The sequence below is a fragment of the Numida meleagris genome, chromosome 14, assembly GCF_002078875.1.
Source record: "Numida meleagris isolate 19003 breed g44 Domestic line chromosome 14, NumMel1.0, whole genome shotgun sequence".
Classification (NCBI taxonomy): Eukaryota; Metazoa; Chordata; class Aves; order Galliformes; family Numididae; genus Numida; species Numida meleagris.
The window spans coordinates 8537687-8552738 of record NC_034422.1 but is presented as its reverse complement, the minus strand read 5'-3'; the positions used below and the strand labels follow the sequence as shown (position 1 = coordinate 8552738).

The 15052-nt window shown below is 40.2% G+C and overlaps 1 protein-coding gene across 4 annotated transcripts in view; it reads right to left on the bottom strand.

The window, feature by feature from the left end:
- Positions 1–15052, bottom strand: part of CABIN1 (calcineurin binding protein 1) — a 96256-nt gene that overhangs the window by 11800 nt on the left and 69404 nt on the right. For all 4 annotated transcript variants that reach the window (XM_021412474.1, XM_021412476.1, XM_021412475.1 and 1 more), the window contains exons 34-35: positions 14672–14746; positions 3332–3626 (exon numbers count right to left, since the gene is read on the bottom strand). In XM_021412474.1, coding sequence (XP_021268149.1) covers positions 3332–3626; positions 14672–14746 — 370 coding nt within the window. The remainder of the gene's footprint in view (positions 1–3331; positions 3627–14671; positions 14747–15052) is intronic.

Sequence of the window (15052 nt, the reverse complement as noted above, 5' to 3'; positions counted from 1 at the left end):
TTTTGAATTCAGCAGAAAAAAAAAAAACAGGAGAAGAGCCTGACTGTAGTTAGGAAGGCTGAACATTACCACTGCAGGTCCTTTCAAACTGAAAGTTTGAACTGAATTCCATAGCTAAAACAAGGTTAAACAAAATTAAAGCAATTTAAATTCATTTTTCACTGTAGCAACAGCACATTCATGCAGCTTTCTTCACCAGCTTCTGTTTCTTTAAGTCTAAAAGTTCTACAGGTTGAAATACATTCAAACCTCTACTGCCCTGTTGCACCTGCATAAGAAACATCTGAAATTACAGCAAGGTACTTACATGGCTTATGGGCTGCAACTTCCCTGCATGCTACAGAAAGAACTGATAGTCTTCCTTAGCTCTGAATTACTAAGTTCAGATACCTACATCATGAACTCCTTGGTTTCATACTGAAATGCTTAGTGCTTCATGAATTCAGTGGACACGAATTTAATGGAGGGAGGGGAAAACTGCTACTCTTCTGCCCTTAATTTATAGGACAATTTGCTGAGTAGATCCTTTCAAGCAAAACAGATAAATAATTCCAAGTAAACAAACCTTCAAAAATTGGATGTGAATGTTTTCCTGTCCATCCCTTATAAGAATCATTATTTGGATAAGGACAACAAAGATGACAAAAAGTCATGATTTTTCAGCAATTTAGGACAGTGTAAGAACGGAGCAATGTGACACACTGGAGAGGGTTTATCCTAATAACCCTATTTTGCTTCCCCCAGAAAAAAAAACTACAGGCTGAGTCAAAATCCTTACAGTTCCAGAGTCTCACAGATATTTATGCCTATCTGTAGGAACCTCTCATACTGAAACTACCACTCCTATTACTTTGATGTTGGATTTCATCACGCTCTATTCAGCCCTAGATAGTCGTATTAGACATAAAACCCCACTAAAACAGACACAGAAGAAATGAGTGGATACTTTGCTTTTAAAGCCATTACTTTTTTCTGGGTGAAGGCACAGAAATGATAGCAACTAATACTCTGATGTGCAATATTCTCACTCAAGCAAACAGATACAGGAGGAGGTTACAAAAATGAGAAGAGAAAAAAGATGAAAACATATTACTCTGAAACAGGAACAGAGCTAATGAGAGGCAGATGAAAAAGGAGTAAAACTGAATTAGAAATAATCCTTTTTAAAGGAGGTGGGAGCAAAGGTAGGAGAATTAAAAAGGGAAGAAAAGGAAAGGACACAGCAGTAATTGGTATCTTTCTCAGCTAGAGAAATGACCTGTCAGGTAAGTCTGAGAGCAGGAAGCTGGATACAACACACACACTCTGCACTGGAATCAGAGCTTTGCAGAGAGAGCCTCTTGATCTTCAGACACATGGTTTCAGGGTTATAATTATGGCAGCTAGCTCTTCCATCTCCTTCAACCATGATGATGTATAGAAAGCATAAAAGAAGAAAGAACAATGCGAAACCTCACCACCTTAACAAAGCCTAGGAAGTCAAAAGATTAAAACAAATGTTCTAATCACTGCAAGGCAGCCTGGGAAATTGCAGAGAGGAAAGCACGTCAGAAATGCTCGTGAGTTTTGTTTGAAAACTGAGAGAATGTGTGAGCTCTTTATCTGCACTGTCATTCCTACCAGTCTCCTTAGTAAATGCACAGTAACTTCATCATCTAGAGGATTTTTTTCCTTGTTGTCTAGGCACAAACCCGAATGAATCCCTGTAGAATGAGCCTGCCAAGACATCTTATGACACCGTGCAACACTGTTCCTTAGCTTCATAGGGACAATAATAAATGTGCTCTGCACATTGACTCAGTTATTCCCTTATCATTCCCCTTTCCTTTCACAAGACAGATTTCTCCCTAGATCTGTGAAAAGGGAAAATTAGACAATTATAATGCAACTCCTAAATACTGGATGTTAAACTTCATTATCATTCAGTACTCAGAGCCTAGCAAGTTGGGAAAACTGATTTCTCTCTAGTTTGCTCTTTGATGACAATGAATTCAGATAACTATGTGCATTTAGACAACAAGGCTGGTTATGTAAGGAAAAAAAAATCCAAAGTATATGAATAAAAGTCACAATATGAGATTACTTTAACAAAACATCTAGAGTAGATCAGTCTACTAATTATGAACTCATATTATGCAGCATCGCATCCAACAAATCTAGGCACTGTTTTCCACTGTATCCTCATATGTCACTTTCCCTAGCACCTGAATGTGTATGCTTCATTCAAAATTTTATCTAGGTTCCTATTAATCTGCCTATGGCATTCTGAGTAGTTTTAAGGTTCAAGCTTGTGAGCAGATGGAGCGAGCACGAAAAGTCGCAGAAGCTTTTTCAGACAGTGTTCCTGCTAAGGATGCAAAAAAGTACAAGCTATAGCAGGTGCTCTGCCACCTCGATATGCACAGCGTCCCACAGATAAGCACAGCCGTGTCTTGGGCTCCCAAGAGAAGTCTGGGGCTAACTGGGGCTAATCTTACTTCATTCCCAAAGTGGAACAATACTGTCTTGCACAGTGATTTTGATTACTCCTAACAACATCAACCAGCCATGATGGCATTCTCATTGAACTCTCATCTAGACAATCTACACAGGACCAAGTATGTAACGCCATCCTGAGCATATCACATCATCTTTCTACTGAATAAATAACATCTGTTTTGCTTCTTCAACCCTTTTCTGTAGCCTAACCTTGCACATAACCATACTAGGACTATAAATACATTTCCAGCATTCCAGTCCTGCCAGATAATTCTTTTCTCAAATGTGAAACATAATGGTGGTGATATACTAACTTTATGAGTCATGCAGAAGCTTGGAATTTTCACAGTATTATTTATCTCTACACACATATAAGTGGCTGTGGTATCTATGCATCTAATTATGTTAATCAGTCACTTACAAGTCAGAGATAGGCTATCCACCAGCCTATTTCAATCGCAATCACTTTTAAAACATTTGAGGTATTTTGCAGAAATTTATCTTTACCTCTTTGAAGAAAAACAACAAACTTTTGTATGCCACTAGAGACTTAAATTATGTATGTAAAACACAATTCTATTTTTAGGCTGCTATTCCATGATTTCATATGCAAAATTACATACAGTGCTCTTTATCCAAGTAAATAAAACACGTATTAAGTTTATACATGTGCCCCAAAACAAAATCTCTGTTTCATACACGTGCCCCAAAACAAAACCTGTTTGTGCAGCCCTCTGAGTACGGTCTAGTGATCAGAAAATGAGACAGAATCAGAACTCAGGCACTGACTCACCATGTGGCCTTTGCAAACAAATCAGAGAAGGCCAAGATGCTCTGTCTCCCTGAGACTTACCACGTGCAAGATCACTCATGCTGGGAGCAGCCTCTGCATTCTGACTCCGGAGATGTTCAGTGTCCCTGTGTGACTCCTGGGATGGAGCCACTGAAGAAGATGCTGAGGAGGAGGAGGATGAAGAGGAAGAGGCTGGTTTGGATTTGGAATGCAGATCATTCAATCTCAGGAGATTTTCAGGAGTCACAGTGTCTGGATTCACTGGGGCAGGATGCAATGTGGCTGGCGTTACTGGGAAGAAGCTCTCTCTATTGTCCTTCGTATGCTTTGGGGTTGTGGGTGTTTCTGCTGTGGACTGTGTGAAACAAAAAAGGGTAGGTACAGACAGTGAGAAAATACATGCCAGTAATTCTGCATATGCCACGCGTTTCTGTGACACCTGCAGGCAGCACAACTATTTGTAGACAGAAGACACTAAAGCAAATATAAAATCAATCGTTATTATCAAAAATAAAATAGAAAAACCCCAAATGTTATCTTCTACAGATTTCTCTGTTCCTTAGTCTATTTGTCAAACAGCATTCATTCGTATTCAAAGTTACAATGCTTAGCAAATCCCTCCCAACAACATACCTTCCTGAAATCCATCAGTAAACACGAATTACAAACTCTTATTAACAAAAATAAATTTATTTCATTCAAAAATGTGTTGACAAAGATTTGGCCTGAATGAGCAGATCCACGACGCTTTAAGAGAACTTGCAAATTATTAAAAGAAATTATTCTTAGCAGGTGATACGAGAAGAAATGGGGAAGACAGAAATATGTATCTGCATGTAAAATAAACTATCAGCCTAATCTCACATCATAAATTTCCAGTAACTGCAGAACTGAATAACATTGGTGTCCTATTCAGAACAACACGTGGGAAAATGGTTGCCTTTGTAGAAGTTAACAATGGCACCAAGAGCAACACTTTGCTCTAAAGCCGAAGCCAAGAATTTAATGCAGTGCTGTTAGTTATGTAGACTGAAGAGTGACATAAATTCACCACAGAAGGAAATAAAAGCACCCACAGAATGAGTAACTTCTCCATAATTTTTATCACTAATAAAATAAAGCATTCTTGACTGCGAGGCCACAGGATGTACTTATTTCATGTTCTTTCCAGTCTTCATTTAATGGAGACTTATTGTACCATAAAAGATATAGCTGAGTGAAATCTCAGCTGCCTATTCTCTGCCTTACACCTTTACCTCTCATACCTCTAACGTGAACGATTTTAACCATGGTGGTAGGTGTGTTTGGAATAGAAAGAAAGAATTCTGCGGTCAGATGTAAAATCACATTAAGCCCTAATGTCTTAGATGACTAAAGATTTATTACAATGCCAGAAGAATCAGCAGAACTTAACCAAGAGAACAAAGTAAACAACATCTGGAAAAATTACACCTTTAAGTTCAAAGCTGGAAACAGTACACTTCTTTTTTAAATAAACAGTGGAATGTATTTTTAAAATTCAAGTTTTTAAAATAAGTTTATTAATCCATCTCTACGAAGCATGTGATTAAATCTGTAGGATCTCACGTGCACACAAAAAAATTTTAAAAAGCAGCTACGTTGAAATCAATCACCATACAGGATCCAATAAGGCCTACTCTACCTCTGAAACCAGCAAGCTCCTTACGTATATAGCATCAGTTCCAAAACTAGAGGTCTCCAGGCACACAAATGGGATTACGTAAATCGGAGGGATATTAAACTGCAGAAGAAAGCTTTACGCCAGAAGTGAGATCATTAGAGGAAATGTTCTCAGCTGTGATTTTGAGGGAGAACCCCTCACACCCATGCACTTCATTAATTCATATAATGCATTACGTAGAACCTGTTATTTCTGTGCTCGTATTGTATTCATTTTTTTTTCCCCAAAAGAAACATATAAGGGTACTATTAGTTAGTTGCTTGCTAGAAATATATCTGCACCTCAAATGGCATTCTCTAACAAAGAAGAACTATTATCAGAGGATATTTGGAAAATAACTCAGCAAGGCTGGGACAGTACTCAGAAGGAAGACGATTATCGACAGAAAGAACGTGGCATCACAGAGTAACTCCGGCTGGAAGGGTTCTCTGGTCCAACTCCCAGCAAAGCAAAACTGCCTTCCAAGTTAGCTCAGGTTACTTAGGGCCTGTGTCCAGGCCAGTTCCACACATCTCCACAGGCATGGAGGTTCCATAGCCTTCCTGGGTCCCTGTTCCAGTGCTTTGCCACCTTCGCATTGAACGTTGTTTTCCTATCATCTTAGCCAACTTTCTCTTGCCGCAGCTTGTGACTGCTGCCTCTCATCTGGCTCCTTCCTCTCTACCATAGATGACAATTCAAGCTTCCACCCTCCATGAGCCTTCTCCTCTCCAGGATGAAGCAAACCAGCTCTCTTGAACTTCACTGCCATAAAGCAACACGGTAGACCCAGGTTCAGTTTCTTGTTCCCCAGGACCTCAAGTCTACCCAAGGGAGAGCTGCTCCACAGTCAGTTACATGGCACAGGGGTCATTCCGGCTCAGGTGCAGGACTCTGAATTTCTCTTTGCTGAGCTTCAAGTAGCTCCTGACAATGCAAGCCTCTGAAGATCCTCTGCCCAGCAAACCCTGCTCTCCAGCATTTTTACCATGCCCTCCAAGATGGTATAATTCATGAGCCCCCTAAAGGCTCTCCCTCATCAAGGGATTGGAGAAGATGCTACAGAACAAGTCTGAGGAACACTGCTGGGAACTGGCAGCTGAGCAGAAGGCTGGTGGCTCCACGTCACATCTAACTAGGCAACGGAGGCACCAACAAACACTGGCAAGAGGAAGGCCTTCCTGGAACTTGCAGATGATCAGGCACACAAGGAAAAAAGGCTGCAACTGAAATAACGCTTACTTCTATACAGAGATTGAATGAATTCATATTCTTGTTTCTCTCAAAATACAGATGTCCTATCAGGGGCAAAACAAAAACCAAATTCTATTTTTAATTGGTTCCTCCAGATGAAGTTGCAAGGTTTTTTTTTCCAGAGATTTTTTCCATAGAAAATCAGCATGTCTCATAAGGACAGTAAAATTTTAATTGCACATAAAGTCAAGTCAAAACTAATACGTTTCTGTCTCAGTAAAACCACGACTAAGATTCCTCATCTCATACTAAGGAGCAGCAACCATAGATTTTCATATTTAAGGCTTTAGAGAGAGCCTTTCAGACATGACCCGTTAAAAGAGTTTTTGAATCTAAGAGTAAGAATTCTAGCACCTCTGATCAATACGTGATGCTACTCACAAAACCCAGGTGAGGGCAGGACTGCTAACTGTGCTGCTCACCAAGAATTTTGGGGCCACATTTTTACCATCGTGCAGGTGACTGCATCCAGGAAAACACCAGACCTTGTAACACTGTATTTGAGAAACAAACCCAGAAAAACTCATTACAGGAACTGCTGGATTTGCCAAAATCAAATTATGTTCATCTACTTCTACTGCTATATTGGCAGTAAGGCACCATAAAGATTAGTACAGTAGGAACTGAGTAGCAGTGACAACCCTCTACCAGTATTCTAAGTGGTTTTTCATGAGGATATTTTTCTCAGTTTCTACCTTGCAGTGCTAAAAGCACAAAAATTCTCCTTCCCTCATTCCTCCAGCCCACCTCACCATGCTAAGCTTCTCCATTATCACTGCTGCTTTTGAAATACAGGAACTTGACCATGAATTGGCTTTAGTTACCAAGAGGAATCTTACGTTCACAAGGATGCTACTCACAGAACAAGTGCATACAGCTGAAATAAGATGAAAACTTTTCTGCTTTCCTCCTAACTTTTGTTGTAATTACAGGTTCACCTGGTCAGGAATGGTCTTTCTTCTTGTTTTTTTCAGAAATAAGTTGAGCCCACTACTACCAGAAATATGCTAACTTATTTCCTGTTCTTTCAAATAACTAGTAAAAATGTTCTTTGTTGTGAAGTTTGTATAGAACCAAAATTCAAATTAATACTTCGCATGCATATTTGCTTGGATTATGATTCATACACATACAGAATGAGTTTGCTCAAGCCTTGACTCTTTCTGCATACTCCTCACAAAGAGGCCAATCAGCTTCACGGAGCCTATGAGGAAACCCTTATCACATTGGAAGCTGGTGAAAATAAAGAAAATTCAGGAAAGCGGGCATGAGGACAGCTCTCATCTAGGAAAGGTAGTAGTAAAAATATACAACTTTTTTCAGAGATGTTAGTGGAAAAAATAGCTTCCTGTAATTTCCCAGTGAGGCACTTTAATAATGATACAACAGCAGCAAGGACAAAAAATTGGGCACTAAGATAAGACATGAGAAAATTGAACTTTACAGACTATCTGCAAAGTCATGAGCTGACATCCTGATCAAGGTTCTATTTTTGCCTTGTTGTTTTCAAAACAGATTCTGAAAAACAACTAAATCCTACAGGCACCTTGCTGATACCGCCCTTGGAACAGCTCAGTGCTCTGGGGCTGTGGGAAAAAGCAATGATCAAATGTTCCATAAAACGGGAAAGCAACAGTCTTCCCAACAGAAGTTTCCTAATGAAAGATGCTGGCACTGTATCTGTTACGTAACGTTTGGTGGTGGTGGTTTTTTAAATTGGGCTCATGTTGAAGTGTGGAATCGTGGTGGGACTGAAGTGAGCATCTACCTTACAGAAAGGTGCACGTGGAAGCTTGAATGACAAGCTATGTTCAATGCTCTGTTTTAATTATTATATGTCTTCTCCTATTTTTTCCTCTCAATCTCTCTATAGCAATATTTGAAGCTAATCTCCTCCAGAAGTTTTCTCCAAAGTACATTAGAACAGCAATATCCCTTATCTATGATCTAGATTCTGAGGAACCTTCTATTTCCTAATATTACCATTTTATAAACAGAACACAGTGAACTTTATATGCATCTAATTTAACTGCACTCCAGCCTAACAAAATCCTCTGTTGATACTTAATGTCCTACATAGGCAACATTCCAGCAATACTTTCATACACAAAATGGACCAAGAGAGAAAACGATGAAGAACATGGATAGACAAACTATAAACTAAAAACTTTATAAAGATAAAGAAGTGACTTTTTCCTTCCTGTTCACTTAATGATTGCTTTCTGCAGCAGACAGAAGGAGGAGAGCTGTTAATTATATCAAGAATACACCTCCAGGATAGAGTGAGAGGGGGATGCCATGGCAACTGGCAAATGCAACAGTGAACAAATGGTCACCCTTTGGTAGGAGTGAGACCATAAGAAAAACTGTCCTTCTGTCCCCTCGACCCCACCTCCTACTTCCCCCTCCTTTACCATCTTTGAGGCATTAATAAAGCATGCAGACAACTCAAGAAAAACAACTTTGTCTGTAAGCTGCCTCTGACGTCTTGATGTGCAGGAAGATGAAAATTAGCACCATGTGGGTGGAACAAAGAGGGGGGAAACACATGAGGTAGAACCAGAGATTATTATTTTCTAATTACTTAACATTTTACTTATCTCCTCCCATTTCCAGCAAAACGATTTTACAGAAAGCTTTTAGCTGTTTCTTGAAGAGAACAGCTTGCTGAAGGTTGGTTATTTTTTTCCCCTGAAGTGAGAATTCAAGAAGAAAACGCTGTAGACGTTCGAGGTAGTTCACACAAGTCAGTCTCAAGTTTTCCCCCTGAAGAAAAAAGCCCAGAAGACTCCATGACTGCAATGCTGACAGCATTCCACAGCAGAAGGGGAAAAGTCCACGGAAGTGCCCTCCAGCTTTACTCACAGCAGATCATTTTTTCCTGTTCCAAACACGATGTCACGTTCATTGTAAGGTCCAGCACAGAGTCAATTCCCGTACTTGGCTCTTCAGGCCACGTGTGGTTCCAGCTCCAAGCTCTATAAGCCCATTTCCTACATTTCCCTACAATTCTTCACTGCTAGGCTGCAACTGAAGATGACCCGCTGCCAACTGGAGGAGGAGGAATCCCAGACCTCTGTTATCTGTTCCAGAACTAGATACGTGCAGGAGCAGCAGCGCTGCCACACAGCCTTTCCCCACTGAACGCTGCTTTCCTATTACAGAAGCAGCACAACTTTATAGAAGTAAAGGATGCGCTGGCAGCCTGCCAGGAGCCTGAAGACACATCTCATTTGCATAACCTGATTGTGCCTTTGTGTTATAAGAAAATTTACTTGTTTTGATCCTAGTCGCAGCTTCTTTATGAAGCGTCACGTTTAATTAGACCTGACGTTAAGAAGTGCTGAGGAGCTTCGACTGCAGGTTTAGAAAGGGAAACAAGGGGAGCACTCAGCCCGGCACCAGTAGGTGGGAGAAGGTGGGCACGGATGTGGTACTGCTGTAGAGGTGAGCAAAGCAGTGCACCACAGGGAGGACCTCATCCATAAGAACAGCGCGGGAAGACCTCGAGTTTGGCAGCTGGAGGAGGAAGGGGGAGGGAGGTGGTGAAAAATCGCTTTCCTCTCTCTTGCTCCTCAGGGATAAAGCTGGTCCCAGAGCAGGGATGCTTTGGCAAGGGCAGCAGTGACTCTTAAATAACTCAGCAATGTTGAAATAGTCCCTTCTCATGACATTTAGATGATACACAATATTGCAAGGAGCCAACAGAAATTTTCAGCTGCTACAGTGCTATCCATCAGTAGGAATTTCTCCATACAGTTCCCTGTTCTCAAGGGTCACAGCACAGGACTAGAGACTTAGCGGCATTTTGGAACTTTGCCTTTGGACACTATTGTATTTTTAGATGTCGAGTCTAGACCTATGTGCAAAGTCCATGTCTGCAGTGTTTTCTATAAATTCAGTTCTCAGGACTGGTGATAAACAGCGTATGCTAACTCATGGCCATGGAATTTTCACCTGTCCCCTTCAAGCTACCTGTCAGGACAGTTGTGACATGGATGAAAGCTCTAGCTTTAGTATTATGGCACTCAATGTTTAGTCTACAGCGATAAAAATACGTCTTCGAATTTCAGGTCCAGAGAAAAAGACAGGTGTGTTCTTACACTGAAACATCTCCATTCGTATCAAGAGAACACGCAGTGCACAATGAAGCTTTCTCTAGCTCCTGCTGCAGTAACTTGTCCACGCAGGCATGTCTTGAACAGCACCACAGACATCAGAATGATACATAAAATGAAGAATTTAGCATCGTCAACTTTAGGCAGTCAGTGGAAAGGCACATTAGAAATCCTCTAATTATCTAGAAGCTTCTCAAGTGCTTTCTGCTAGCGTGTCCCCTCCTGGTCCCTAGGACCACACATTTAAGTGTAATGGTATGTCAAGGTCGACCCAGTCTGCCTCAATCTTTCATTCTTCCTCAAAAAGGCCTCCTAGGTATTCAGTTTTCAGGGATCATTAATTTCATATGAAAATCATACTTGGCAAGACTAAAAATATATCTCATAACTCAGAGCAACAGCCAACTGCTTCCAGGATCTCTGCAAATCTTTTTAATAACTTTCTCAGATTGAGAAAGTTAAATGAGAAAAGAACAGGCATCCTTCAAAATGCTGTTTGACCATTAACTAAATTCATTCATCACGTAATCTCAGTAAATTAAATACTAATGACACAGGGACTACTGCTGGATTGCAATTTCAATACAGTTGATACGCGTCTATCAAAAATCTTGCTCACAGTAGGAACTTAAATGGAAAAGTACAGAAAGAAGAATTGCTATGGGAAAACATCAACTAGTCCTAAAAGTAAGAGCTGGATATCATTAAGCTTGCATGGATGTTTAACTGAAAAGGTTCCTCGCCACACTAGAGCCCAATGCTATAGCATTTTCTCCTAGTCTGTACTGGGACAGCATAGGTACATCCTTCCATTAAAGCTATTACACTCTAAGCACAAGCACACCGTTAAGCATCCTGTAAAGATGTTCAGCAATACTTTATGCATGTTGTTGCTGTTCACACAGTTGCAGTGCACCTTTCTGAAACTGAATGTTCTGTCCCTGACATGAGAAGAATACGCTGCTATCCTATGCAAGATCTCATGACAGGATATCTACATTAATTTCTTCACTGAGGTGTCTTTTTTCAACAGAGGATGAACATGTGAGCTTATGCGAGGCATAACAATGGTTTTGCACCATCATTCTCTTCTGCCTTCTTCAGAGCAAGGAGTTAGCCTTTCCTAGCCACTTCCCCATGTACGAAGCTGACTTTGTAGAAGAGGATGCTAGAGCCTCTTAACACTGCCTCAGTCATGAAGATCACAGAGGGTTTCTGAAATGAAGTGGAAGCGTCACAGTACTGCCAAGCTATTAAAAAGATTAGATCTCATCACAAAAGTATAAGAACCCTCTCTGTCAAATTCCGTTTACTGATTGCTGTATTGTTTCCTGCTTGTGTCTGAAGAGGCATATAAAAAGATTTCAGCAGAGCTGTTAAATATTTAGGTTAAAAACGTTGACTGGTCTGGAAGAGAGTTGAGAAGTCATAATTCAAGCATCTTGGAATTTAATAGGAAGTGACAACTTCCATAAAAAAAACCCCATACACTGTCTGGAACTGTAAAATACAAAAACCAGCAGAGGAAGACATACATCAAGGTGCGTTCTGTGTTCATTTTTTGGCCTGGGATAAGTGACTGAAGAACCACAGGGCCTATAATCCTATTCAAACTATCCAATAACGAAGCGCTTCCCTAGCTTATGGCAGCTTTACACATGACATCATTTGTTTACAGAAGGCAAATACTTGCCAATTTTAAATAAAACAGGATCCAGTCTGTTGAAGACAGATGTCTACAAGAGCGGCTATTCCTGTGTCTCCACACTAATTCAGTGTTATACGAGAAACAGTAGGACAGCCTCACACTGCTAACAAGATCTGCTAGAAATAGATGAAAACGAGACTGCAGTATGTGATAACCTCATTAGTTGGGACTGCTTCCTAAAAGGGAATGCTTACAAGCTTCATAGTGCATCACATTAAGAGGTATGTTTTATTTCAAGCGATTAAACATGAAATCCCATTGCCTCCAGTGCAGTTAAATACTAGCTCCACTATTACATCTATTTCAAGATTATCTGTGTGCAGGTTTTTCACCATTCTAACATTTTGCTGCAAGCCTGAGGAACTGTTGACTTTGCTGGAAGAGCTTGCGTAGCATACCCGGAACCTTTACAAAGGCCCAGCAAGAAACCTGGCTGATACGTGAGACTTTACTGCATAGCTTTTGAAAAGGTGAATACACCCAAAAAACAAACAGTTATATTACCATTCAAAGAAGCTAATTAGGAAATTCCTTTTATTATGAAATCTTAAATCACAGTATGATGATTTCTATTTTTTCCCCCCAAGACAAATTATTAAGACTAAAAGAATCTCAATAGTCTGAGGAAAGATGTATTTATTAACAACAACAACAACAACCACCTGCTAAATACCAGGCTGCAAGCGAGGAAAGATTTCCACTGCAGCACCTCTCCTGACACTTTTGTTCATTTCTGCAGTTCAATGGAAAAACGTTGCTGGCTTCCTCGGTGGCAAAAACTGGAGGAAAATGTTACTTCCATGAAGATCTTAACGAAGAAAAGTTCCCTTTACTCTTACATTCTCTTCTGTTTTTCTGCTAGGAGATGCACTGTTAACTAGATGCGCTGTTAGGTAATTCTTACCTCAGTACTAACAGCTGGGAACCTTTATGGATGCTCAGGACTCAGACACGGTACAGGGGAAAAAAAACTGGCTGGCACATCTCCTGACAAATAAAACTCACACCTTTTCAGGAAGAAATTCAGTGTGCAAATAATCTTGTACAGAACAAATTCTGTGTAACAGAGTCTGCTCCAAGGGTTCGAAGCTCCTCTACCCACCTCAACAAGGCCATAATCATCAGTAGAACAATATTCAGCAAAGTGAGGAGAAAAAATTACCTAGAGATTCAAGAGGAAGGTGCATGAAAACGCAAGGTTCAGGCTCCAACACAAGGCGCATGAATTGAAAGGGAAATGAAAAAAAGAGTTCTGAAAGATTTCAGGTATTTCACAGAAAGCACGGAAATATCAGGTTTTCCTGGAGCTGCAGAACAGACTGGACTAAACCTTACTGCAGGAGCTGACCTACAGCCTTAGTAGATAGAAAAAAATAAAAGGAAGGCTTCTAGCTCTATGTAATATACAATGTTCATCTTGCAAGGTTTCTCTTCCTGTTAACCAGCACCTAATGCCACCGTGCTTTTGTTCTGAAGATGCATTTGCCACGTATGCTAACACAATGAAGGAAGGACCAGAAAACATACATCATTTGAGGCTAGGTGGAAAAGATGTATGGAACAGAGGCGGTGTGCTGGTGATGGATATCTCATTCACTTCATAACTTCGAAGGATTATTTGAAAATTTAAGAAATGTATTTGTTTTGAAAGACAGGTGAATTAGGTATTCAAATCTATTTTACATTAAGACAATACTTAAATTGCTAACATCAGAGAGACACCTCCTCAAAATGTTACATCTTTGCAAAGCAGAGACAGCTGTATTTTGTAGAACAGAGGCCTCGGTCAAATTTCAAACATAGAGAGAAATTCTCAAGACTTCTTTTGTCCATTTTTATGAAAATTAGCGCACAGGCAAGGGGGAAAAACCAAGCAATTGGGAAGCCAGCAACTGGTACCTGGGAAGCTGTGATGCATTATGTGCACATCTCTACATCAGTCACAGCGTGTACTTCTCCTCGTACACTTCTACTAGGGAACACCCAATGTGGAGATGAAGTTATAAGAGATGTTGGGAAGATACTAGGCAAAATGAATCACCACTAAACACATCAGTGATTCCTTTCAGATTTCTTCTTGGCTTTATTTACAATTAGAGACTGATAACAATCATCCCTTTAAAGCTCTACAGTCGCTCGCTGAAGAAATTCAGAAACTATAATATAAACTGTGTAACTTCAAAGAGTTAAAAATCAGAGTTCTCAATGATGCAAGTTGAGAGAAAAGGTATTTGGTATCTGAGGAGGAGGGTGCAATGTCAGCAAGGGGAGAGCTGATTGAGGCTGTCAGCCATTAAGGGATCAGAGAGAAGTAATTACCATCCCCAAAATTCTGAGAAATCACGCAGATGTTCAGAAAATTGTAGTGTGCCACAAATACTTCAATTTGAAGATTATTTGGTGCTTTCCTAAAAACTCCTTGGCTCACAAAGTCAGCGTCAAGCTAGACAAACAGCAGCAATGAACCTAAGAAAAAGGATGAGCTCCCTCCACTAATGTTCTCCCAATTATCCTTAGACAACAGCAACACCAGAAAATTAGATATTTCTAATTTCTGCAAATACTCAGCCACACACTTGCTTTTGCAGACAATTTAATAAAAGCATGTTTTAAGTAAGGAGGAACTTCACAGAGCTTACCTGTTTCTGGGCTGACGCTCCCATATGCACCTGGCAAAACTTGACTGCCTGCTCAAGTGCTACTTCTTCATCCACCTGAATAGAGAACCACAATTAATGAAGTCATAATTACTAAGATCATCTATATATCCAATTAAATTCAAATGAAATGAGGATGTGGGGCATAGGGTAAGTGGGAGAAGCAGCACTTCTGCAGCAAAAGAGTGATCTTAAGTTATTCAGGATTACACATTTAAAGGTACATAACTCCTCAAACTAACATTTGGGATGAACAAACTCCACACAACTGGTGTTAGAGTTCTTATTTCAGTAATTTAGGACTGGACTCCCGAATTGTGAAATATGGAGCAGCATACTTTCCACCCACACGCCTTAGCAGCA